General features: G+C 37.1%; 3 protein-coding genes across 4 annotated transcripts; 2 read left to right on the forward strand and 1 right to left on the reverse strand.

Moving 5' to 3' along the window:
• Positions 1-1,016: 1,016 nt before the first annotated feature.
• Positions 1,017-17,990, forward strand: LOC147565612 (amino acid transporter AVT1C-like). The gene is made up of 14 exons (XM_086652093.1): positions 1,017-3,123; positions 3,705-4,539; positions 4,788-5,007; positions 5,812-6,149; positions 14,521-14,735; positions 15,047-15,070; positions 15,365-15,545; positions 15,782-16,001; positions 16,389-16,524; positions 16,690-16,709; positions 16,811-16,956; positions 17,371-17,414; positions 17,512-17,574; positions 17,667-17,990. The coding sequence occupies exons 3-14, from the start codon at positions 4,814-4,816 to the stop codon at positions 17,757-17,759; spliced, it is 1,674 nt and encodes a 557-aa protein (XP_086508219.1). The 5' UTR covers positions 1,017-3,123; positions 3,705-4,539; positions 4,788-4,813; the 3' UTR covers positions 17,760-17,990.
• Positions 1,056-3,536, forward strand: LOC147565613 (Pentatricopeptide repeat (PPR-like) superfamily protein). Its single transcript, XM_086652092.1, has one exon. It carries the CDS (start codon positions 1,056-1,058, stop codon positions 2,913-2,915), a length of 1,860 nt encoding a protein of 619 aa, XP_086508218.1. The 3' UTR covers positions 2,916-3,536.
• Positions 17,929-25,738, reverse strand: LOC147565614 (P-loop NTPase domain-containing protein LPA1 homolog 1-like). 2 transcript variants are annotated; one of them, XM_086652090.1, is made up of 8 exons: positions 24,971-25,738; positions 24,535-24,712; positions 22,030-22,346; positions 21,191-21,272; positions 20,526-20,951; positions 19,350-20,087; positions 18,840-18,947; positions 17,929-18,750 (listed from the first exon to the last, which is right to left on the reverse strand). In XM_086652090.1, exons 2-8 carry the CDS (start codon positions 24,682-24,684, stop codon positions 18,349-18,351), a joined length of 2,223 nt encoding a protein of 740 aa, XP_086508216.1. In that variant the 5' UTR covers positions 24,685-24,712; positions 24,971-25,738; the 3' UTR covers positions 17,929-18,348. The 2 variants fall into 2 exon arrangements, with proteins under 2 accessions (XP_086508216.1, XP_086508217.1); XM_086652091.1 differs by having other exon boundaries at positions 24,535-24,703; positions 24,971-25,296.
• Positions 25,739-27,274: the final 1,536 nt, after the last annotated feature.

Here is a 27,274-nt window from a genome sequence, read left to right on the forward strand (position 1 = left end):
TGAAACTTCAAATGTGGAAGAGTTAGGACTCGATGGAAGTCCTTATGTTCCCAGACCTTTGGGTACTTCGGCAACTTCAAATGGGGAGGGGGTTAGGACTAGATGGAAGCCCTTATGTTACCATACCTTTTGGTACTCCGACAAAGCCGACAGTATAGTCCAATGCTTAAAAGAGGTCGACATGATAACCATGTCAGCCACACGAAACAACTTCCCTCCAAGGAATGTTGGTTTATTCCACCACAACAGTATACTCCAATGCTTAAAAGAGGAATTGTTATTTGGAAGGGAATACACATAAAAAGAAGCACAACCCAGTATATGAAACATGAAAATGTTGGAATCAGAACCTATTTTGGGTTGGTTCATATTCAAGAACGAGACATGTCAATGCGTTCGTCTGGTGAAGCTTTATGTTTAGAATTAATAATAACTTAAATCTGATTCGAGGTGAATGACATATTCAAGTTTGAAATTTCAACGAAAAATGGTTCAAGTCAACTTTCTTTAAGTTGGGATCAATTTGCAATAAACGACGTTAATTTGGGGGCCGACACAATCAGAAAGCATCTCTATCAGATGGATCACGTTATGTCTGAAATTAGAGATCGAACGGCTCGCATTAGGTCTTCGGGCGCTCAAGGGACGCCCTTCTAGAAGGTCCCAAAGCACTCGTTACCCAAGCTAATCTCGCCTCGTATCCTATATAGGTGTTAGAATATTCGAGCTAGGGCGGGCGGTGGCGGACTAAAGCTGTTGTTCTAACCGTCAGGCTCGAGTAATCTAATGGTCACTATGGTAGTTTGCCCGTGCTCGCCTCACTTGACTCATATTCTGCATTTCTGCCCATGCGCTGCCTGCCCGGCCCGGACCGGCCCGCTTACTGGAACTCTCACTGTTTTGTCATGTCTCTCGGATGGGCCTAATTTACCCGCGAAAATTGTTCCTGCAAAAAAAATCAAAATCGAACACCTCATTTTTTCCCTTAACAGAGGAAGTCGAATATCCTCAGGAACACCCTTTCATTCTTCAATCTTATTCATTTTTGCCTCGTAATGTCGATTCAACAACAGAATAAGAAAATTTTGAAAACCCTAGAGACAGTTTTTACTTCTAATACTTGTTCTTCTATCAAATCCAACCAAGAAATTGCAGACAAAATATCAAAAACCCTAATTACTTCAGGCTACAAATCCACCTCTTCCCTCCTCCACAATCTCAATTCCAACATTACCCATCTTGTTCTCTCTAACCCACTTCTCAAATCCCAAACTTGCTTAGATTTCTTCAATTTTCTTAATAGAAATCAATCAATTTCATCTTCTTATAAGCATGATCTTCAAGCTTATATAACCCTAATTATCAGATTATTCGAAGACAGAAAGTTCATATTGGCAAAGGATCTTCTTAATTCTGTTGTTGTTCGTAAAGATCTTAAGTACCCAATTTCAGTAATTGCTTCTTTGGTGGAAAATTATTCCAAGGATTCCAAAATTTCGACTAAATTGTTCGATATGCTTTTTAGGGTTTACTCGGATAATCGAATGTTTGATGAATCCTTAAACGCGTTTGATTATATGAAAACTAGTGGTTTAGAGATTGATGAAAGATCTTGCATTGTTTGTCTTCTTGCCCTTAAGAGATCTAATCAGATTGACTTAGCTGTTAAGTTTTTTCGAAAAATGATCGAATCAGAGGTTAGGGTTTCAGTTTATTCGATGACCATTGTTATTGGGTTGTTAAGTGTGAGAGGGTATATGAAGAAAGCTAGACATTTAATGGAGGAATTACGTAGTAAAGGAATCAAACCTAATATAATCACTTATAATTCCCTAATTGATGGGTATATCAAAATTCGGGATTTTGATGAGGTCAATGAGATTATGAAACTGATTCATAAGGACGGTTTAGCCCTAAATGTTGCTACTTATACACTTCTGATTGATAAATTTGTAACTGAAGGCAAGATTGAAGAAGCAGAGAAACTGTTTGCCGAAATGCTTGAGAGAGATATTGAAGCTGATATACATGTTTATACATCAATTATAGATGGGAATTGTAAATCAGGTAATACGAAAAGAGCATTTAACTTGTTTGATGAAATGACTGAGAGAGGTCTTAATCCAAATGAACACACTTATGGGGCATTAATTAATGGTCTCTGCAAAGTTGGGCAAATGGATGGAGTTCAAGTTTTACTGAATGAGATCCAAAGCAAAGGAATTGATTTAAACTTAGTGATATTTAATACATTAATAGACGGGTATTCGAGAAAAGGGATGATCGATGAAGCTCTTAAATTGCAAGCTATAATGGAGAAGAAAGGTCTTGAACTTGATGTGTTTTCATATACCACACTAGCCAGTGGATTGTCCAAGTTGGAACGAACTAGCGAGGCTAAAAGGTTATTGATCTCAATGGTTGATAAGGGTGTGGTTCCGAATACTGTAAGCTTTACGACTTTGATTGATATATATTGTAAAGAAGGGAATCTCGTAGAAGCCAAGAGGGTTTTCCGCGATATGGAGAAGAAGGGTATAAAGCCTAATGTTGTTACTTATAATGCTTTGATAGATGGGTATAGCAAGAGTGAGAAAATGAAGGAAGCTCATGAGCTTAAAGAAGCTATGGAGAAGAAAAGGATAATGGCGGACGTGTATACTTATACTTCACTTATTCATGGTAATTGTATAAGTGGTAAGGTAGAAGATGGGTTGAATTTGTTTCATGAAATGGCAGAGAGGAATTTGTCTCCGAATGTGGTTACTTATACTGCAATGATTTTAGGCTTGTCTAAGGAAGGGAGATCTGATGAAGCTTTTCAATTATATGATGAGATGAAGGAGGTGGGTCTAGTACCCGACGACATTGTTTACTCGTCTCTTGTTGGTAGCCTTCATTCCGAGAAACCTTGATGATTCTACCACAAGATTGAGACAATTTCTTCGTAATCTTACCTTCCTATCAAGAAGGAAAAACTGGCTGGCTTTGAAATTGTCATGGTTAATAGCCAACAGAAAGCAAGTGGTGGTTGATATCCGTTGAGTATTGAGCATTTCGACCCTATGAAGAGAGATGAAAAAAAACTAGAAATGGTTCTTATTCTGTCGATTTTTAAGCCCGGTAAGGTACTGAACCACTCGCTTCTCGTAGCTTGAAATATAAGATTGTTGTTGATATTGTGGGAGTAGGTTTTCTTTTGTGCAGCTTTGAAGACAAAAGTTGTGGCAGGGGAGATGAAGTTGGAAGAGAGAAGGGTTTAAGGTGGTGGTTCTTCTAAAGGAACCATTTTAGGTCACAGCCACCATCATTGGTTCATAAGTCACATTCCTTATCACTGCCCCAGGAAGGCTTTCTTGGCATTGCTAATCAAAGTGAACTTCCTCTGGATTAAGTTGGATTTGGTCACCTATATATTATTGTTGTCACCATTATAATGGACAAATGTTAAGTGTACTTATTTATCGATCAGACTACATTCGAAAAAAAATCGAAAACAGAAAATTGCAATAAGAAACTCAGGAAAGGGTAAAAGTGTTATCCTTTTCGTATGCCTCTTTATTATTGGGAAACATCGCAAGAGGTCGTGTATTTCTAGTTTAGCGGTAAACTCTCATTATGTTACGTTGGAGACCATTGTCATGAGTTTAAAACGAAATAGGCAGGTTGTTATAACACGATTGTTTTGCTTCCTTTTTGACAAGAAAAAGAGGTTTTTTCCCTCTTTGAATGGTTATTCGGGAATCAAAAGCCAGTCAGCACAGCTGAGCCAGAAATTTAATAAGTGGAGTGTTGCATCTTAGATGGCGATAAACCAATAGCCAAATGCATCACTAGCTTACCCTCTGCCTCTAGTACCATGGGGCATGTGGAATCTTCTGTAAACCGGAAAGGCCCACCTTCCAAGGCTAAATACTCGTGGTCTGGGGTAACCAATAGTGAAGTAATACCGTGAGGGAAGGATGAAAAGAACCACCACACAGGCGTTGTCTATCTGGTCCACTCTCTCTGACAGTTTTCTCTCACTCATTCAGTCAATCTACTCGTCTCTCAGTCTCTCTCTTGAAGCACTACAACTGGTTCTACAATCCCATTTATGACCCGATAAATTGTGGGCTTAGGAAGATATAAACGACCCAAAAGCCCACTCAGTCAGTCATTCTGGATATGCCAAATCCATTTATGGACCAGTACGATATGGGCTTGGGGAGGTATAAACCACCCTAAGGCCCAAAGAACGGCCGAGGTTCGCCACTTCGGCTCCTATATAAATGAGTGAGAATTCTTAACTAAAAAAGAACCACAGAAAGAAAAAAGAACAGAGGTTACACTTTTACGAGTTTTTTGATTCATTCTATCTAAGTGGCTAGGGAGATTCAAACTCTTTCTGTATCAATCTCAGGATTCTAAATTCCAATTTAGTTTTCTGATTCTCAATTCTACTTCCACATTTCAGTTTCTTCTCAACTTCAACCAGATTTCTTCTTCTAACGTTTCCAATTCGCAGATCTCTCTGTTCTTCAATCATCCGATTTAAAAGTAAGTAAGAGTTTCTAATCTCAAATCTGTGTTTTCTTTTTCATACTGAATTGTTTCTAATATTTAGTTTTAGTTCAATTTAAACTATTGAGTTCTAATTTCAGAGTCATCTTCATTTTATTAGATCTAATAAGTGATTACTACATATACTGATTGATTGTTTGAAGTTATGATATTCATTTGGTTTTCTTAAGTAATTCAATACGACTTCTTCACGAGGATTAATTTCTTGCTTTCAAATTTTGCAGAAGAGAGATTTTGATTGAGTAGGAAAATGAAGAACTCTGTTTCGGATCATAGCTTTTACATTGAGAGTGATGATGAAGAAGATAGGATTTCTGATAAAGAGGGTGTCGGTGATGGAAATGATTCTGATTCATCGGAGGATAATTCTTCAGTCGGAAGTCATCGGAATAACAGTGTTACTAGACCTAGCTCTTACAACACTACTTGGCCACAGAGTTACAGGTAACTTCTCTCTCTCTCTTTCTTCATGACCGCGTCTGCCTTTATGGTTTGCTGATTGAATTATCCAATTTGGTGATTGATATTTATTTTGAAATATACCTTTTTTTTTTATTATTAACTTAACTATTGTTTGTTTAATTTTATGGTAGGAAGATTTGGAATCTAGGCCCAAACTTAAATTGATTTGATTCAGATTGAATGTCCGTATCTTTATTTCAAATAATTTAGATTACCATAAGTCAGATTCAGACGATAAAAAAATATTTAAGTTATCATGTTCATTCTTTTGTTAGAAGTCTTTTTTGAGGAAAGACATTTAAATCTTGGATATTTTGCTACTTTGAAAATTTAAATGGTGAACAACAAAGATATTTCAAATCATTTTCAATGGATAAGGGCCAAAAAAACGAGGGAAAGTCATTCCAAGTTGTGTTGGTATAGTAGTGGAAGCTATATCATGTAGAAGGCACATGCTTAGGTGTCAAATTTTTACACGCCAATTGATTTTGGTCCTGATTTCGGCAACAAGTTGTTGAAATCAAAACGAACCACTTTCGGTTCATAGAGATTTGAATTTGAGTCTTAAAGAAGGAATTGATCTGATGACCTAATCATAAGATAAGTGGATATGATCGATAGATTGTCCTTACGTACCATTTACGGATTGGTTTTGATTGGAATGTCCACAAAATTAACTCTCATGTTAATAATTAAGGACGTTGATTAGACGATTTTTGGAAAATATCTTACCATTATAGTGCAAAACGAAAATCTAACATTTTTTTTTTCCATGAATTACTTCAGGCAATCCATGGACATTTATAGTAGTGTGGCTTCTCCAAATATGGGGTTTTTGGGAACTCCTTCAGTATCGAAATTGAGCAGCTCTTTTCTCTCGTCTTCATTGACAAGAAGACACACACCCGAAATACTCTCCAACTTGGTTAAGCCTTTATTGCCATCAGTAACAGACAATCATCAACAAAAAGATCACAAACGCAGTTCTCATTCTCTACTTCCTCCTATACCCCATTCCAGAAGGTCTTCGTTAAAGAACATAGACCCTGATCACAAGCAATCTAAGGTCTCCCATGAGGTATCCCTTGGTCGACAATGTTCTTATGGACAAACCCTACTCAACGGTACGTAAAACCTAACATTTATCTCATGTTGAAATTACTCGCTATTTTTACCAACAACTGAGAGTTATCGTAACAAAAAAATAACTAGGTAATGTTAGATTCACAAAAAAAAAAATTGACTAATTTGATTCCGAAATGATCTGTCAAGTTTTCTTTAAAAGTTTTATTGAATCTTGACCGCTAAAAGATGAAAGGTTCATAAAAATTATGGTCCAGATTTAGTCAAACTTTCAACGGAAACTTGACACGTTATTTCGACATCAAATTTGTCAATTTTTTTGTGAATCGAAAAACACATTATGTTGTGTATCAAGCCTATTTACCATAGAAAGTAATCCTATGCCCAACCACTATCTTGACTGAGTTTCGGTCGGAGTATATGGCCTGACATAATTCATTGAAAAGAAATGTTTAACTTTCCCCTTTTGCATTTTGTTCGCAACATACATTTGCCAAAATTCGATCGGAATGGTGATAGTGTTAAGTTTGTGATCATCCGACTAAAAAACAATTGACAATGAGTGGAGTAGACATAGAAATTATATTTTTGGTTACTAGATAACTCTTCTCTCATGCAAGACTATTCTCGCAGTAGGACATACTGTTTTACCATCAACATTTTAACTCCATCAAAAGCAATTTGGGTGATTGTATAGGTAGATTTAAAGTGAAGCTAATAAAAACAAAACACAAGAAATTATGTTGGGATGTTACTCATTTTGGCACATGAATAGGTAGAGACTAGAATCAAGTTTTAGGGCTTATTTAAGAAAAGGTTTAGGAGAATTTATAATCAATTCGGTGGGGAATAATTGACAGAAACGTACAAACCCCGACAAATACAACATGGAGATATGGGTAACTTATGTTACAGATGAGTCATGATTGAAGTCTATCTTCCAATAATCACATAACTTTTGTTGTCTTCCCAGTCCACATAGGGCACATGGACACATGGTCATGTAACTTCTCTAGATCATAGATCCATTTTATCTATTTAGAATGAACACCACTAGTTGCATAAACGGGGGGTATTCAGCCAAAAACTAAATTGTTTTTGTCTGATTAGTTTGTACTAAAATACTACTACTATAACTTATGGGTTTCTTTTGTCTGATAACTTCCATCATTTTCTTCAACCAAAAAAAATATGATTTATCAATCTAATCCAAATCTTAGGCAGTTCATATTTTGTTTTGGGTTATTTTCACCTAACTCAACATCTAAGTTTTGATTTACTAAAACAATTCTGCTAACTTTTGTGGCTAAAATAATGATAATAATATCATAAACATAATATTCCAATGTGAAAGATGAGAGAAAATACTATCAATAGTAACAACAATGTAATATAATAATATTAATACTAATAATTATAAAAATATCTAAATAATATTCACTATGTCAAAATACTAATGCTAAAAAAAAAGTAAAACATTATTATATAAAAAAAAACAATATAATATTTATGCAAAAAAACAACATAATATATACTATATTCCAATAAAAATAATAATAATAATAATAATAATTACTTATTGTAGGACTAAAGTTCAATAGATTTTTTTTTTTGTTTCAATTGTTTTATCTTTTGTATCAGTAAAGAATATACAGGAAATTACCCCACCGAACTACTTGAACTTCTAGATGTTAGTATTTTTGCTCATAAAGTCCACTGTAAAAATAAATTTGACAACAAGTTAAAAACCGACCGTCTTTGTTGGTTATCCCTACGAAAGAAATGATACACCATTATATATGATCTAGTTGGTAATACGTGATGCCACGGCAAAAGAAAAAAAAAACCTCAACGCAATAATACGCGGTCCCTGAACCATTGCCTTTTGGAAGGAAGCCTAATTGTTGTACGTGGGTCAGATGGTTCAACTGAATGTCACAAAGCACGACTCATTGTCAAGGGCTCCACTCTCGTTGGAAGCATCCATTATCATGACGCATATGCCCTAGTTGTCAAATGAGTTCTTGGGTCTTGTAGTCTCTTGCTTCTACCAAAGCCTAGTCCTTGGTCCTTGCATTATTTAGAGCAACTCCAATGTATAGGGGATGGGGCTCCCAAATTCAAATTTGGGAGCCCCAGCCCCATAACTCCAACCCGGGAGCTCCAGGGCTGGGCTCCCGGTGGGGCTGGGGGGGCTCCCAGCCCCTAATGTGACCGTTGGGGTGTCCCAACGGTCACATTTGGGGTGGATTCCCTAAAAAGGGAATCCACCCCACTATGTTTTATTCTTTTTAATTTTTTTTTAAATTGATTTTTTTTTATTTTGTTATTATTTTAAGTACTTCTTTTTTAAGTATTTTTTTTTCTAATTTTATTTTTTTTGTGTTTATCTTTTTGTTTTTATCTCGACGGAATAATATCACATTTTAATTCATAATCGAAATCTAATAATTTATAGTCGAAATTTAAAATCAAAATTTCGCACACGTACTTCGCACACGTATATTATTTTGATTTGGGATCCCCGGTTGGGAGCCCGACGTTGGAATCGAGAAAAGTTCCGGGGCCCCCCAATTCAAGGGCTCCCAAAATTGGGAGCCCGAGCCCCACATTGGAGTTGCCCTTAGATGGCAATACTTCGTCCAAGGTAACTTGGATGAGGATGTTTCTATAACAATCCCTTGTAGTTTTAGTAGAAAGGTGACGTTAGAGTTTATTGCTTGAACAAATCCTTGTATGGTTTGAAATAAGCTTCTCGGTAATAGTTTGCCGATTTTTATTTTTTTTTAGTTCAAGAATCGAAGGCGTCATTCAGTCTTCATCTAATCTTTCTCATTTTTGTTTTTTCAGTGATTTGGTGTTGTCTAAATTCTTGTTTATGTGGATGACGTTACCATCACTAGCGATAACGACAAGCAATTCTTTCCCTTAAACAACGTCCAACAAAAATGTTTTTCACTTAAAATTTTAGACGACTTTAATATTTTCTTGGACTAGGGGCTTTTAGACTCCCCAAGGTATTTACTATTTTTCTTTGTCAAAGAACGTATATTGGATATTCTTCATGACCCTGGCCTTCTTGAAGTCAAAATGAGTTCACTTCCTATGAACAATGTTTAAAGTTGTTGTCTATTGATGGTATACTTTTAGATGATCCGACTTTATTTTGTCGTCTAATTGGTCAACTTCTCTATGTTGCTTTTATGCGACCATATCACATTTTCAGTAAATTATATCAATTAGAATTCCACATAATTGATCAACTTCTCTATGTTGCTTTTATGCGACCATATCACATTTTTAGTAATTATATCAATTAGAATTCCACAACACTTAAGGGGTACCCTCCCTCATGGATTCTCTTCTCATTCTCTAGTTCCCTAGCACTTTTGGGTTTTATTGACTTTGATTGGGCTAGTTTCTCCGTCACACAAGATCAACCACTGGCTACTTCACAATATTTGGTGGGAGATCGTTGTCTTGTAAAAGTCAATTCCCTCTTCTCCATTGTCCTCACTCTTTTCTCTTTCCTTCTCGGCGCCCAATCGCTATGGCAGTTTCAGGGAACGGAGGGATTTTGTGGGAAGATACTCTCGTTTTGGAATTACATTCGCCGGTGGATGACTGGGCGGGGGTCAGGAGGGTGCTTCACAGCGTTTTTGGGTCTCCCGAGTTCGACATTCTTCCGTTTCGTCTGGAGGAAGCTATTCTACGCACCTCTCTGAACACAGAACATCTGCGGGAACTGGAGGCAATAATGATCGACGAAGCTGATGCTACTCTCTTTGTTCGAAACTGGGTGCCTTCATGCAATGAAATAGTACAGAGAGCGAGTGTGTTTGCTGTTAAATTTTTTGGCCTTCCTTTTCATCTTTGGTCAGAACAAATTTTCGCGGCATTGGTAGAAGGAGTCGGAACTATTCTTGCCATCCATGAAGATACCTCCAAGCTGAATAATCTTTGGTACGCTTCGGTAACAGTCCTCCGCGAGAAGAACAAAGCAATCCGGTTAACCAGGAACTTGTTATAGACGGAGTAACTTTCTTAGTATACTCGGAGGTTGAGTCCCTTTCAGATACAGAATCTAAAGTTTGGCAGGAACTATACCCTCCTACCAGAGTTCCAGTGCGCATGCCTAGGAACTCTTTTTCGATCCTCCGAAGGACAAATGACTCTTTCAACGCCAGCAGCTTGAGCTCCAGCCCAAGTTACGGTCAATCGGTAGGCTCAGTTAGCAGGAAAAAAGACATTATTTACAGACTGAGGGAATCAGAAGGGGAGTAAAGTTGTATGATAGGGAGGAATCGCAAAAACGGTATGCGCCAGGCGGAGGGGCAGAGGAAGCGGGACAGATAAGTAAAGGGAAGGAAATTGCGGGTGAGAAGGTGGAATCGAGCAAGGGTATCCATAATTCAGTTAAGGAAGTACCCCAGACTGAGGAGGTGTTATCGGCGGTGAGGGTGCTTATGGAAATGTCGGTCAAATGGGCCAAAATAAATGTCGGGTCAGAGCTCCTTAAGCAAGCAATCCACAAGGCAAAAGGTTTTAAAAAGGCGGTAGATGAGAGATGTCTGAGCCTGGCATCTATAGGCATCCCGAACCCCATAGTCTCGAGTGAGCTATCTCTGGAAACCCCAACCCGGGTACACAACAATGTTGAGGAGGCTTCGGGGTTAGTAAAGGATGATTTGGGAGACAAGATGAAGGAACTGGATTGGTCGGTTGGGCCCTTCTCGACTACGATAGATAAAGGGAAAAAGGTGGTTCATGCGGATCATGGAGAATCAATCTTAGCGAAGCCTCTACAATTTTTGGCCTCTCTGCGACCACAGATCGGGTCACGGAGTTTGAATCCTCAGACGCCATGAGATCGAGAATCAAGAAGAAGAGATTGGCGGGGCACACTAGGGAACTCAAGCTTCTAGAATAGAACCTAGCAACCCCCATGAAACAGAAGCCCCTTAGATATCCTCCAAAGGAGAAGGAAGGAAAGAACACGGAGGATGATGAAAAATATCCAGATCGGGTTTGAGTGCATCAGCAGAGGGGGCGGGGTTTTGGAAGGGGGACTAGGGGCTTCGTGCAGTCTCTCTGGCTGAGTCAGGATTTTGGGTTGGATGAGAGGGTGGGGGTGGTCGGTGGTTAAGGTCCCCTGTGGGAGGCGTGGATGTGAGTAGTAGTAGTAGTAGTTTTTTGTTTTGTTTAGGTGTTGCCCCGGTGGGCTTTTGAGGTTTGTCCTGTAGGCGCCTTCCTCGGCCGGGTGAGGTTGGCTTGTTATGTTTTTGGTGCCCACCGGTGTGGTTACCGGGGAGTGTCCGGCCCGCTTCCCCGCCTACTGTGTTTTCTTTTGTCTCCTTCATTATTAATTCAAATCGTTCAAAAAAAAATCGTTGTCTTGTAAATTCAAGAAACAACCAACTATTTCATAATCTTCTTTTCTAGCGATGTATCGCGCTCTTGCTTTTTTTACACCCAAGCTACAATGGTTGAGATATCTGTTTTGACCCTTCTGAATTTCGATTTTAGAAACTTTTCAGGGTTAATGTGACAATCACGCCACCATCCATATCACTGTCATTCTAGTTTTTCACGGAGGAGAACATTGAACTCTATTGTTATCTTGTTCGTGAGAAACTAGAAAGTGGTCTTATACAGACAACTAATACTCGTTCCGCTGATCAGGTAGCTAACATTTTTACCAAACCACTTGGTTAACTAGTTTCGACTGTTGATTTTCAAGTTGGACTTAACTCGATTTCCCAACTCCAACTTGCGGGGATTATTTAAATAACCATGGGAACCCAGAGTCACATAGAAGGGGCCAATATTAAAATCAACTTTTTTTTTTATTAAAGAATATTAAAATCAACTTAGAATTACCTTTTTAATTCTAGGGTTTCCAATTATGTAAACTTGGTAGGGTGTGGTCAATGGGCCTTACTAGGCTCCAAGTAGTCTTGGGGTTTATCTCAACCAAAACTATCGCCGAAGCGGTGAGACTTTCCTTCAATTACTCTCCTTCACACTTATTGACTACCATCTCCTCCCACTACCACTGTGGGACTAACACAAACAACTTTCCTTCACACATATGACTGGAAGATGATCGAGTCCTCTACAACGGAGTTGAAGGACTTTGGTAAATCTAGGCTCTAAAACCATTTGCGGGTGTGATCCGTAGGCCTTATTTGCCCTCTTGGTCCTATCGCACCTCAAAAGGTAATAATAGAGGTGAGACTTTTCCTCACACTTATGAGTGGCCACCACCTCTCCCACAACCAATGTAGGAGTAACGCCAACAAATTTATGTATTCATATTTTTATAAATTTCTGCTCATGTAAACTTGTAAACATTTAATCAATAAAAACCGCTTTTTATCCTCAATTTGTTCTTTAGCTCGCTTTTTCGTACAAAGTTATTTATTCCACAATAGACTCAAAATGTCTTGAATTCCCATTGTCAATATTTGTTGATATGGACTCAAAGTCCAAAGGAGTCAAGATAGATAAGTGGAATATGTTTCCACTACCCTATAATAATATTGGAAGAAACTAAATTTGACTATATTAAGTTTGTGGACATTCAACTTCAAACTATACTCTAGGATGTCAAATATATTACATCCTTAGTTATAAGATTACGATTTGTCTATGATAAACTATTCCCACGAACACTAGTCCCATCAAAACAGATGACTGAGCTAGTAGTTCAAAGGTCAACTTTTCTATCTGGACTTTCGTACTATCTAAAAGGTACACAGTGAAAGTTAGAGAGAGACTCCCACTTTCTGCTTTTGTCTATTTGTTCCAAGTGTGTTAGTTTGTTCCTTAACATCAACTACTGGTTGCATTGTTTGTTCAGTACCCATTCTCTAAGGGCCCCCGTTTGACAGTGATCCGTCTTCTATTTCTTGCCATGAAATCAGTTTTGGATATTTAGATTGTGAACTTTGTTCAGTCTAACATTCCATATTTACTGTCAACATAAAAAATATCTAGACGTTTATACGTCCAAATTCCAATATCTGTCTCGTCAGATTTTTTTTTTGATAAATCGACTACGATCTACGTTAGTCGTTACAAGACATTGATACATCATAAAGATGTGATAAACACGATAACCGCCTAAATTAAACCAATAATGAAAGAGGTCTCAAACCGAACAACATGAAACAGACATAAAGCCCTACGTCAAATCTGAAAGGTCAAATTTTCTAATTTTTTGAGTATTATATATCTTTGTACATTCTTAGGATCGTTTCGACTAAATGGTTCTCGTGCCTAAGGAATACTACTTGTACACTAATTTTGGGATTTTGATTTAAACATTATCTTTATACATTGATATCATGTTTCATGATTGTGCTTGAGATATAACTTTTTTGTTCGATATTACTTTGTTTAGTTGCGAAATAATATTGTACTAAACTAAATGTGGTTAAATGGACTTAAACACTTCATAAGTCCTAGATTCTTGTGAATATGCAAAGACTAAATTATACTAAAATGAGGATCAAACACTAAATTATACTAAAATAAGAGAATTAGTGTAAATGGTTATGTTGCGGTATGGTTAACCACCTACATTACTACCAAAGGCTGGTCTAGACCCAAAGCGGTTGCTTTGAGTTCCAACACTATTAAGAGCCCTCACAGTAGCGTGTGGTTGTGGGTGCGGCTCATGCTCCCACGCTGGCCCTCCAAACACAACGTCCCTCGTTAGGTTTTACCTTAGAGTTCTAATTTGTAAAAAATTTAAAGGTTTTGAGCTAACTCCAGTAACCTAATGGCTTAGTTCCACATATCTCTCTATTCTTGTCGTCAAGTTCTTGAATTTAGAGCTAGAGACTGCTCAACTCCAACCCTTGATGAATGATATGATGTTCGAGTTAAGATGGTTTAGTTGTCTATTTGCATCACCTTGCACACACATGCTTACAATGGTGTAAATGGGGCTGGTGATAAGTCTCTAGGACTTATTAGTGGCGCAATCAAACTTTCATGACACACTCTTTTCTATCTTTATAAATTCAACCCAACAGTCCCAGATTAAATTTTTGTAGCTCTCATATTGTCTAATAAAACCAGTTTAAACTTTGACACCAAACCTTCTAATAATAGTATATGGATATCATTAAAGTGGTGAAGAAGTTGAAATCTTTCTTTAAACACCATTGAGTATTTTTATTTTTCGTGCACTAAAAAGCCCCAATTCTAACTTCGCATTGGGCAATCGAAACACTTGGACTACTACAATTGTAAAAAAGTCAATAAAATTCAAAAGTTATTCTTCCAATCCTTTTCTACTCTTCATTTCCATGCGATTTTTTTTTTTTTAGTTTTTGACCAATTGCAGTAATCATAAATTGAGTATAGAATTAGTAACATTTTCGATGTGAACTTGAGTTGCAGGGATAAATGTGTTATGTGGAATTGGAATTCTTTCAATCCCATATGCAGTGAAAGAAGGCGGATGGGCCGGACTATTAATACTGTTAGTATTTTCTGTCCTGTCTTGGTACACTGGTATTCTCTTGCGATATTGCTTGGACAGCGAACCCGGCCTCGAGACGTACCCAGACATTGGACAGGCTGCTTTCGGTACCGTCGGTCGCCTCGCCATTTCTGTAAGTTTTTTCCTTCAAAGGAATTTCTGTTAAGTCTTGTTCATAACTACTATTAGGGTTTAAGATTTAACGTTTAGTGTAAGGGTTTTCAATTTGCTTAATTCAATGCAATTATACTGAAACAACATAGAAACCTCAAAGCGTACGTAACAGAAAAAGAATGACAGGAAGAATAACCACATTTGTGTATGACTTGCTTTAAACTATTTAAATTTGAAGTCAATATCACTCATTTTACTATATACAAAAGTAACAAATAACACACCAATTATTGAGATGAACGTCTCTAATCTTTTCGTTTGTGATTGCAGATTATCTTATACGCGGAACTATACGTAAGTACAACTAGCTCAACTAAATCAGCATTGGCTAAATTCGAATGAGGGATATTCTATAGACACCCTAAAATGGCTATAGACACTCTTCCCTGTGAGGCACCTAAGTGGGTGTGGCTCACTTCACTAGACGGAACCTAGACTCCGGCCCAATAAACAAACTAAAGAGCCTGGATTTTGAAGTCATCATTGACTCTTGTAGCGTCCTATACGAATATACCCAACAGGGGTTGCCTATAGGACTAATTCCCTTGGTAACTCATATTTAAGTTTCGTTATCAATTGTTATTGCAGGCTTGCTGTGTGGAATACATAATTCTGGAGGGGGATAACTTGTCATCCTTATTCCCAAATGCACATTTGAGCATAGGAGGTTACTTGCTTAGCTCTCACCATCTTTTCACAATAATCACCACCCTTGCTATTCTTCCTACAGTCTGGCTCCGGGACCTCAGCCTCTTAAGTTACCTCTCAGGTGAGTATTCCGTCATAATTCTTATTGGCGATTAGGAACCATAATTTTTTCCACATTGTCCGATAAGCACACTGTGTGGAAGTTGATATCAGGATGTTAAGTCAGCAAACAATGTTTTGAGATAAATATATCATGTGACATAGCCTCTAACTATATAGATCACCATACGGCAGCACCAAAGCTGTAGTACTGGTGGAAGGCCTCTGAGTTCCTACCCATGTGTTGTTTCATTTCAGCTGGAGGAGTCATTGCATCTGTATTGGCTGTTGGTTGCTTATTTTGGGTTGGAGTGGTAGATCAAGTCGGAGTCCATAGCAAAGGAACTCCTCTTAACCTCGGAAGTCTTCCAGTCGCTATTGGTCTCTATGGTTATTGTTATTCAGGACATGCTGTATTCCCAAACATTTACACTTCAATGGCCAAACCTAACCAATACCCTTCTGTCCTCTTAACCAGGTAATCAATGTTTTTTTTTACAAATTGAAATCTGAGATTCACTCAATATCTGGACTGACTTGAGTCAGATTTTACTCCTGCACTTGGCTCGTTTGAATGTCTGACTCAGACTAATTGTGTCCAATTGTTAGACGTAAATAAGTCAGCATTATGAGCCCATTGTCTGAAGTAATCTGAAATAACTATCGTGACCCTAATCAAAACAAGTCAAACTAGACAAACAAATTCATGCAAGTTAGACTCGGACGAATCAGATCAAAATAAGCAGAAGAAAAGGCAAAACAAACACCGCTAAAGTTTAACCAACTCGCCTTAAGTTTAGTTGTGACTTGATAATTACTTTCATTTCTGTCAGCAAACCCTAATGAGCTCCAAACTTTCTTGTAGTTTTATTATTGTGACTTTGATGAATGCTGCTGTAGCTGTAATGGGATATTATATGTTTGGAGAGGCAACTTTGTCACAGTTTACTCTAAACATGCCTCAAGATTTGGTTGCTTCCAAGATTGCTGTATGGACTACGGTACGTTACTTAACATCGATATATTCTTTCATCTTTGAACTTTTCTTCTACGAACGACAACGAAATCTTATTAATTTTTTCGTGTAAAATCGGATTAGAATAGTTAAAGTACTCACACTAGGATGGGAAGTTGAAGGTCTAACTTGGATTCTTTTTCTTCTACAGGTGGTTAACCCACTTACCAGATATCCTTTTCGCGGAAAATTATCATTTAACATTATAGACCTAACGGAACCGATAATACCTGAATATTATGTGTTTATGAGCCTCCTTAACTGGATTTTACATATGCTATAACCATGTCTCCGATAGCTCTGTGTATCGAGGAGTTGATTCCATCGAACCATATGAAGAATCCCATGTACTCGATCCTAATCAGAACCGCGTTGGTGTTCTCTACCTTGTTCGTTGGCCTCAGTATCCCTTTCTTCGGTAAGTCATATATCATCCTCGAACATTTATACTAATAGCGTCAAACTTCTAAAATACAAAACAAAATTTGACTCGAAATCAATATTGGCCCGAGTTAAACATCATAACGTTTTTACTCGTTCATTTGACTTGTCTGAATAGCTTTTCCGAACTGTCAATTCGAGTCGACATTATAAAAAGAAAATGGCTTTACCGAAAAGGACATTGTCTAGTATAACCTTTACAGAGCTGTTTTCCCCCTAAATTCATGTCGTTGCAGCTAACGCATTCATACCGATTAGCTTTCATATGATATGGTCAGCTAGCTCGGTAAGATAAGGCGGTCAACGCAAAATTTCTCATCTGAATACTAACCAAATACGAGTTTGAAGTCTAACCAAGGTTTCTACCTGTCTGAACTTTTATCATCTTTAGGTCTGGTATTGGCTTTCATTGGATCTTTACTAACAATGCTTATTGTAAGTTTTCTTACTAATCTACTTATCCAGATTCCAATCTTCTCATTTAATTTGTAATGCTATGGGTTTCTGAATTTACATAATATTTTAATTTCAGACTTTGATCCTTCCTTGTGCTTGTTTCCTGAGCATTTTGAGGGGTAAAATAACATGGTTTCAGGTATGCTTATTTCAACTGTCATTCCAGTACTCACATTAACCATTTCCTACTTGATTGTTTCCATAAACAAAATCTTTATATTTTCTTGTCAGGGGTCAGTTTGTGTTTTGATTATGGTAGTAGGAGTTATATCATCAACCTTCGGAACTATTTCTGCCGTCTCTAAGATCATCCAGCGTCTCTAAGATCATCCAAAACTTCACCTAAAAAACTCAGACAATGCTCAAGTAGAAGAAAAATAGGTGTTGGTTAGTTGCAAAGATTTTTTTAAAGGGCATTTTATTTTTCATTTTCTTGTTGGACCTAGAATTCTTATTTCTTAATAGCACTGGAAGATTATTGCTTTTGATTTCGTTGTTGTAATATCTCATACTAGATGTTCTTATATTATAATATCGAATTTGTCGATAACAAAATGTACCAATAACTACAACAAAGGAAACCGATAATGAGATTCATCAAACCCTCAGTAACAAACACATACAAGTTCACAAACTACAACAAAACACTACAACAGATAGAGGCAAAATGGAAAACTCTACCTAAATACCTCAAACTTCAAAGGGTCACAGAAACATCAGAGTTAGGTAGTTTTTTTTCGATCAAATCTGCAATCTGACCAGAGGTCTGAATTGACTAGAGTCCAGTTTCAGACTGTTTATTTTTGTCAGACTCGAGATTTCTGACTCGTTTGGTGGGTCTATTCGATTTAGATGATTCAGATTCAGACAAGTCAGACACAGACGATGAAAAAAACACCACCACCATAGTGAGTTACCTCTCGGGTGCTCCAGAAAGGATAGGGTCGTTGAGGACAATACCGCGTTTCCCCATTGCTGGAATACTGAGAGAACGTCTTCTCGTTCTGATACTGCTGCTTCCTAATGGAATGCTCTCTTGTTTCTTCCCCACAAGTGTAGAGGAATAGGAGCATAATGGTTCGGAAAGTGTACCCATGTTGTTTTCCAGGAAAATATTGAGATTCTTTTTGTATTTTTCGCCGTTTAGATCTTCATTGTTGTCGAGGATTGATGAATCATCTCCAAGGACTGGAACTACTTTGCTGAATTCTCTCTCATCATCTGACCAGTATCCATTGTCCTGTCCATCTCGCATTGCAAGATCATCATATTCCTCGTCGGACTTTGTTGATTCTTCATCTACTGAGCCTTCCATCTGGTAGATAAAACAAATCGTGTTACTATAGTTCGACTTACGATTTCGAGGAGTCTTTAGAGCACTATAGCCTGAAATAGATATCTTACCTCTTCCTGAAAATTTTCATCATCTAAGTCAGTGAGATCGTCGCTATCTGCTTCCAGAGGATCATCAGCCTCTTCTTCGCTACCAGATACCGATAGTTCCTCTTTGAGCTGGAATAGTACAAACAACAATAAAATTAAATGAACAAGTTAAAAATTGGTCCTTTGTTACGTATTTTCACCCATACAGGCTGATATATGCCAACAAAATGGAGAATCGTGTAAAAATGGATTAACAGGTAAGGGCCCCACTCGTGGGAGACCACAATTTGTCCCACATCCTTAGGCCTGTCTAAACCCTTAACTACAGGTGAAGATGCCATAACTTTGGAATGTTGAGGCCTTCTGTGTGGGCCTCATTCCAAAAACAAAATCTGAACCACAAGGTATCCGTTAACCAATGACAATATGAGCAATATATATGTCGTGTACTATGATCAATAGGATCCTGAGATTATGTATATCTGTACAACTAATCTATATAAGAATAGCCAAAAAAGTAATGTTTTATACCTCCTTGGCGGCTCCATCTGACATTATTCTTGGCGAGCTACAGCAAGAAGAGTAGTGTCTACTCGCAGTATCAGTTCCATCAGCTCTAGACTCATCACAGCTACCAACATGACTGGCGCACGTGTCATCGGGAAACGCACTAATTCCGAAGTTCCCAAACTGAAGATTGACTGGCTCTGCCTTTCCAATCTGTAAAGGTCCATACATCGGATTTCCTATACCCTTCTCACTACCATGACCAGAAATCGGTTTCCCATTGTCATTTGATTCAACAGGCCAAGCCTTAGCAACAGAGCCATCAGTATTCAAAAGAGCCATTAGATGCCTAGACGACCCTTTTCTCTGGATAAGTTGAAACATTCCTTTAGAGCTCAGTGAATTAGCAGCACATTGGTGTCTGTATTCTTCATCTATTACGGAAACCGTGTTTGTGGAAGGATCAAAGAGAGATTCCCCAGCTTCTCTCCTGCGTAAACAACTAAAGACAGTGGCATGGATTGCTGCCACACTTTTATCGACGTTTGTATTGTTTATTTTTGGGACTAAGTGCTTATCTGCTCTCTTGCATAGGAATTCTTGAATGGTTCTAATATTACGTATATACTTCACGTATTTGTTCTTTGCTGGATCTAATGTCATGTACTTTGCACGAACTGCAAATCGTTCCATGTGTTTATCTTCGTTTGTGATATAAATCATGAATGGGATGATCGATGGATGTTTCTTCATCAGTCCCATCTGCCACAGAATATAAAATTAGATCCTAAAGATATGACTTATGAGGTTATGTTAGTTGAAATATTTATTGCTTAAAATATTTTGTTATTCCTCGTTTATAACAGACTTATTCCTCGACAAGTCTCCAAACTCCTAATGAGACACATTCGCCTATTTCAGAATGAGTCCTAGACAAGTCCCAGATCTCCTAAATGATTCTTCTATTTCACGGAATTATTTCTAGACAAGTGAAATCTCATAAATGAGATAATGTAACAAATGGACAGAGAATCACCCTAAATCCTAAACCCCAAACTCAAACCACCTCAATATTTGGGATCTATTTCAACAGGTAAAGTAGTCATTTAATCATATTGGAAGTACTTGTAAACCAATAGAAGGGAGAAACAAAGAAAATAAAGAAAAAAATGAGAGAAGTGTTCTATATAGATTTCTTACCACAAAATTGAGGCTCAAGTGAACACCTTCCACTACTACCGACTCTTTCCGCTCCTCCCATGCAGTGATTAGCCGATCAAGGCTGTCAATAACCATCTCACTCTGCGCTTTATACCCCTCAACAGCCATCTGTTTTGAGCCAATCAATTCACTAGCACAGGCCTGTGTATCTGACACTCCCGTATTCAATTTTCCGTGTAGAGGTCCTTCAGATGATTCATTCCTTGGGAGTGATTTAGAAACTCGAGCTAACTTTTTAGCCTTCTTTTTAGCTTTGGCTTCTGCAACAGCTGTAGGATCCAAAAATTCCCCAGCATGATAGGTTGAAGCCCATAGTAGAGGATTCTCCTTTTCATCCACGAAGCTCCTCATCATGTGCCGAATCGAGTCAGTAGAAATTACAGTTGTGATCCCCAATCTGCTTCCCTGAAAAGTGAATAAAAATTTAAGGTGAAAATTTCAGTATAAGAATAGTAAAATAAAACTGAAAATGATATGCAAGATATATGCAAGGCTTTGTGTTCCAACACTAAACACAAGATAAATTTGTAGAACATATGTCAAGTATCTGAAGGATTTCAGCTAATGCAACATCATAGACTAAACCGAAGAACTTAGACCCCGACAAGAACACATTTACCTTAGATAAGAGAGAATTGACATACCAGCAGGGCAGACAAAGTAGACTTGCCACAGCCGCTTGTACCACATAATAGCACAGTAACAGATTCCTTCCTTTCTCGAATTCTAGAACATAAAAATAATTAAAGTTACATAAACAACAAAAACAGAATTAGTAATATTTTAAATAATGATGACACTTAAAATGGACAAGTTCTTTGACTTCGATCCTTATTAAATTCTTGTCTTTTTAGATAATAGCTAAACAGATTATGCATATAAAAGGATAAATGGTACAGTCCTGGATGCGGAAGAAGCATTCCTTTAACCGCTTCCTAAAAGTAACACCGAAGGATTCGTACAAGTTAATATCCAAACTGTATACAAGATTGGACTAGCTACTTGTAAAAAAAATTGTATACAGCACTAAATGATTCAGACTTTGAGCGAAAGATGCCTGATTCAACAATACCACATACTCTTGCTTGCTACAGTGACAACTCTTTATGCATTGCTGTGTATTGGTGCTCCAGAGAATAAGTAATTTAACGAAATAAACTTCTCACAATATTTAAGGCTATCTAACTGGTTATCTCCAAGTTCAAGGAGGATAAGAAAGCAGAAAAATAAAATGAAAAACTCAATGTGTTAAGAATACGTACGCAAGACTAGAGATAGTTGAGGAAAGCAAAATAATGACGTTGACCAAACAAATCTAAGTAACTTAGCGAGTATAAACTGGCGATTGCAACATTTTTGGAGACCAAGTGTAAATTAAGATGAATAAAGTTTATTCGCATACCAAATCAAGTAAATTTAATAGGCACTACAGCTTAATAAAGTCCGATATCCCAAAATTTTTTTAGGACAATATATGTTATACCTGCATGCTAGAACCAGGTCAGCCCTCTGATTGGCACCTACGTACTTGTATTCTGAAAGAGCATCACAAACAACGTCGAAGAATATATCTCTTCTAACAACGATAGTTGTTCGTCGTTTGTACAACTCAAATGGTTTACTGTCCTCCTTGTTCAAATTTGTTTGGCCGATAGTGTCACCTTCAGTCCCGGCACGACTAGCGTTTTCTTTTTCGGCATTTTTTTCTGAAACGTCAAATCCTGAAACTTCCGATTCCGCAGGAGGCAAAACATCGTTCGAGAATTTCCTTTTCATCACCTCGAAAACCCTTCGGCTAATCTGGCCAGACAAAGGACTCATTAGAAACTTTAAAAGACTAAATAAAAAAATAAATAAGAAAAAATTTATGCGGTACTACTGCATTAGAGGGAGTAAAGAATCTAATGTTACAATGTCAAACCATTGTCTAACCCAGAAAGATATTTTAAGATCATCCAAATATGTAATGTCAATCCATTATAACACCTTCAAATCTGGGATTTGTAATTAATGAACATAACTGGTTCTTCGGTTAATGACCTCCACGGTCACGAGATGGTGCCGTATTAAAATCCAAGTAGAACATGAAATGATTTTTATTTTGATTGCCCATTAATGCAACTATGAGGTTTGCCACCAACATTAAAATCACATCCATTCTATTTGTGATTTCTTAAATTTTCTCAAAATAAAATACCAAAATAGACAATTTTTTGGTTCCGTTTTTCTATCACCTCATGTTGAGAAAGTAAGCCACGTTAAATTTATCGAGGTTCGGAGCAAGTCCTACGCCCTCTTTGAGCCGCACCAAGCTAATCTCATAAAATGCCTTACTCTCACCAATACAAAGGATATATTGAGGATGGGTAATGAACTTTGTGAAGGGAGGAAGCTATTTATAACCCTCATTCTATCCGTAAGAATGAAGCATTAACTGCTTGGCCCAAAAATTACCCACCTTACCATTAATTAAGGTTTAAGTTTGCTTAATGTTTTGCTTCCATGAGAGCACAATGGGAGGGCCTTGCTTAACTTTCAGAAGGCCTAAGATACATAGCCTTTTTTTAATTTCAAGCAAGTCCCTTCAAAGGACCCCCTATAAGAGAAGAGAGCATTAAACGTTTGGCCCACCCACCTTACTTCCATTAACTAAGATATGGTTTAGCTTTTTTTTCCATCATACAAAACAAGGGATGGTGTTGCCTGAAGTTCGAAAAGGCTATGTATCATAGTTGTCTTGAATTTCAAGCAAGTCCCTTCATTGAATCCAACATATAACAATTTCCCACTTGGGGTCAATTGATCCCGTAACCTTAAGTTGTAGAATACTAATCCTTCAGCTCAGATTTGTTGGTGCTAACACGATCTTTGTAATGCAGCTATCCATCTCTCAGACAGAGAGCGCCACTTGCAAGGCTTCAGTTTTTTAATTGTGACCCCTTTGGTTAACATTTTTGTTGGACCTTTGAACGAAGAATCTTGTGTCAACACATCGACTCCAAGAGGGAAATTGTCATATCTTAGTCCATTAAAAAAACTTCATTGGAATTCAAAAAGGATACTTATCATAGGCCCTTGAAAGTCAAGCAAGGTCATCCCTTTGTCTTGTGATCGAAGCAAAAAGTCAAACAAACCCATACTTAATGGAAGTAAGGTGGGTGAAGACTCTTTGGGCGAAGCATTTAATGATGTCTACTCTTACGTGAGGGACTTGCTTTAAATTTTAAAAAAAAAAGGATATGTATCATTGGGTTTTAAGAGTCAAGCAAGACCATCGCCTTGTTTTTTAATGGAAGCAAAAAAAGAGTCAAACAAAACATACCTTACTTAATGAAAGTAAAGTGGGTAAAGACTTTATGGGTCAAGTATTTAAAGTTATTTTCTCTTGCGGATGGATTGAGGGCTACAAATAGCCTCCTTCATCACAAGTTTGTCATCCCATCCTCAAGGATCTCCTTTATAAAAGAGAGTGTGATATCAAGAAAGTTTTGTTATTCTGTAACTTCGTACTCGTAGTGGATTAGCTTAGTGCAACTCAAAGAGGACGTAAAACTTGTTGTGAAACTCTATAAACCTTGTGTGCCATTATTCTTTACTAGCTTTGTGTTTGTGGTGTAATTATTCACCATTGCATCGGAAGATCCTGGTACTTCTGCATTAAAGAAATCTTCAACTACACTTATCACCAATTAGGAATGGCTTATTTCCCAACATCTCACACTATCAACATGTTGTTACTTGTAAAGGATATTTCTAATTAACTGTTGATTTCATCAAACATCAAATTTTGAAGCGAGAAACTCTAATTTAAATGCATGAATGCATAAACAAGCAATTAAGATTTAAAAAAAAAAAAGCAAATCATAAAGAATACCACAATAATGTCTTTAAAAAAATATTCCAAAAGAAGATGGGTAAACCTAACTACAACTTCGACTAAGAAGAATACCACAATAATGATACGAAATGATTAACGGAAAAATATTACCTTGAAGGCATGTCGAGCTTTGCATCCCATGAGTTGCAGAGCGCTTTGCAAAACTGACCTAGTGTATCGAAACGATTCACTTCCATTCCCTTCTTTATCTTCATCGCCATCAATGACAACAATATACAACAATTTTGGCATTTCCGCCATCTCTGATTTGTTCTCAAAACTTCAGAAACTGCAAAATTTTAACCAATAAATGAAGATCAAAGACTCGAAAATAACTAGTCAAACAAAAAGAAATTCAAAACCAGAAGGAAAAAAAAATGAAATTTCCTAACCAGATTGAAACAGACTTTCAGAACGTGAATCAAGATCAAGAAGAAAGAAACACAGAAATCTCATGAACAAAAAACAATGTATGTTTAAAATTACACAATCATGACAAGGAAAGATTAAGAGAAAGCAATTGTAAAAGATTGTTAGATATATGAACCTGAAGATCTAAATTGGTAGGATTTTGATGTTAGAAAGCAAGGAAACCGTGTGGTTTCTAAAGAAATTAGGGCTTTTCATAAGTGAGATCCGCCATTTAGAAAACTTCCAACAGGATCTTGCCATTTTCTGCCACACCTTACACGCATCACAGGAGACGAGCCTCCACGACTCTTTCCTCTCTTCTCTCTTTCTCCTCTCTCTCTCTCAAATATATATATATATATATATATATATATATATATATATATATAATATATAATTCTCTTCCGCCCACTGAGATGTGAAAAGACGATTTTACCCAGTTATGTTAATTTGAGGACTAATAATATCTCACTTTTTTAACGTTGAAAATGTATTTAGAAACCCCTTTTATAGGTAAAACCGGGAACCACGTTTTCTTTGGGCCCGCCGTTCCCGCGCTACAATTCAACCCGGGAATCTCTCTTTATAGCCAAGCCAGCCTTCTTCCTTTTTTATTCAAATATGAATATGAATGGCAAATTAAGAAGAAAGCTTAAAATAATTTTACTATTTTTTTTCCTTTGGAATTGAATGATTGTACTTTTTTTTTTTGTTTAAAGATAGGAATGATTTTACTTTTTTTTTTGTCGAAAGAGGAATGATTTTACATGACGAGGTAAAAGGAAAATGAAAGCACATGCGCTATAGTTGTATAATAATGTATCTTATGGAATTATGAGAATTGAATGTGATTTGGACAATAGACGGATAAAAGCTAGTTGATAAATTTGTGATCATCTAATTCAAAACCGATTGGCATGGGAGGGGATGATCAAAATATGATATTCTTCTTCACTAAATCACCATTTTTCTACGGAGGATTCCCCACATATTCTTTCAAGTTTAGTTCTTCTTAGTTTGTGCGTGTTTTTTATTTCAGGTAATGTGGAACACGTGTGACTTTTCAGTTTATAGGATGTGAACCTAACTTTGATATCACGATAACTTTACAGTTATTAATTGGAACCCAATCGATATAAAATGGAGATGAGTTACCAAATCCTCATTTCTTTTAATGAGAGAACAATTTTGCAACTTTTTGGATTACAAATTCTCAAGACCAGAGTCTTTTAGAAGATTTAATAAGTAAAAGATTAAAAATATTTTGCACGAAGTCTAACAATACACGTATATCTAAAATTAACTAATCAATTTATTATTACAATCGGGAAATTTTGCTTCCAAGTTTTTGACTTATCTACCACCTATATAAGATTATTCTTTAGGTGTAAAAATTGATAATATATAGTCATTTTCTTCTTTTTTTTTTGTTGAAATAATATTTTACTATAGTCATTGAGAATTGGATTTGAAATATAGGAAAAAGGAAAGCAAGTGCAATTTAAAATACTAATATACTAAACCCTAGATTTGTGTTTGAATGGTTTATTTGGGAGATTGTGTTGTTAGGTGACACAAGATGAAATGTCATGTGATAGAGGTAGCCCAGGTGTGCAGGTGATGTTGTGGGGCAGCCACGTCTGAAACAAATATCGTTTCGAAGGACGCGGCTGCTGGCACGCACTCCATGACTCTGCCATCTGATTCTTGCCTTTTGGATTCTTCTCAACAAAATGGCGCCAATTTTCAATCAGACATAAATTTGAGGATAACTGCAGGGCCTAACATGCCAAATTGAGATTGTCATTTTGTTTTGGCTAACCAAATGTTACTTTGTCATTTTTGGTCCAAAAAGATGAAGAACTTGTCTAAATGGCATGTAAAGATGACAAATTTCCACAATAACCCCCTAAATTACGATTCTGTAATTCTTCTTTTACCCTCTTTTTCGCCCTTGTTTGTAACTAAATTATTTTTCTTGTTACTGCATCTATCACTCATCTCGTCGACATGTTATATTCTAGCAAGTTTGCCTTTTCTCTTTTCTTCATGTTTTCTCTTATCTCCTTTCTCTCTCTCCCCTTTTCTCTCCTCTCCTCTCACCATCATCTGACAAAGAAAATATGGTTTCCTCTAGCATTCACCCGAGGAAGAGAGAGTTGGGAGTGCGGAGAGAAAGAGTGAGAAAGAAGAGAGAAAAAATGATTAGACTCTTGATGGTCAATCAACAAGTTACGAGGTGTTTTCTAATGAGTGTTAAAGATATGGGGGAAAGGAATTGATTGTAAAGAAATGTTAAAAGGAGAGAAAAAAAATCAAAAACTTGAATTGACGAAATTGTAGTTTAAGGGGCTACTTTAGAAGTTGGTCGTATTTAGAGGACTATTTTAGTGAATTGCGCATCTTTAGGCGGCACACGCGATTTAATCAAATGATATCT

This window comes from Eschscholzia californica, unplaced genomic scaffold, assembly GCF_041429995.1.
Source record: "Eschscholzia californica isolate CP2 unplaced genomic scaffold, dmEscCali1.0.p SCAF_1, whole genome shotgun sequence".
In the NCBI taxonomy this organism is placed as follows: domain Eukaryota; kingdom Viridiplantae; phylum Streptophyta; class Magnoliopsida; order Ranunculales; family Papaveraceae; genus Eschscholzia; species Eschscholzia californica.

Coding starts and splice junctions, on each gene's coding strand:
- LOC147565613 (XM_086652092.1), top strand. CDS start 1,056: ATGTCGATTCAACAACAGAATAAGAAAATTTTGAAAACCCTAGAGACA.
- LOC147565612 (XM_086652093.1), top strand. CDS start 4,814: ATGAAGAACTCTGTTTCGGATCATAGCTTTTACATTGAGAGTGATGAT. Junction 16,957..17,370: donor CCTCAGTATCCCTTTCTTCG/GTAAGTCATATA, acceptor TATCATCTTTAG/GTCTGGTATTGGCTTTCATT. Junction 17,415..17,511: donor CTTTACTAACAATGCTTATT/GTAAGTTTTCTT, acceptor TTTTAATTTCAG/ACTTTGATCCTTCCTTGTGC.
- LOC147565614 (XM_086652090.1), bottom strand. CDS start 24,684: ATGGCGGAAATGCCAAAATTGTTGTATATTGTTGTCATTGATGGCGAT. Junction 20,088..20,525: donor ACTTGAGCCTCAATTTTGTG/GTAAGAAATCTA, acceptor ATTCTGTGGCAG/ATGGGACTGATGAAGAAACA. Junction 18,751..18,839: donor ATGAAAATTTTCAGGAAGAG/GTAAGATATCTA, acceptor TTTATCTACCAG/ATGGAAGGCTCAGTAGATGA.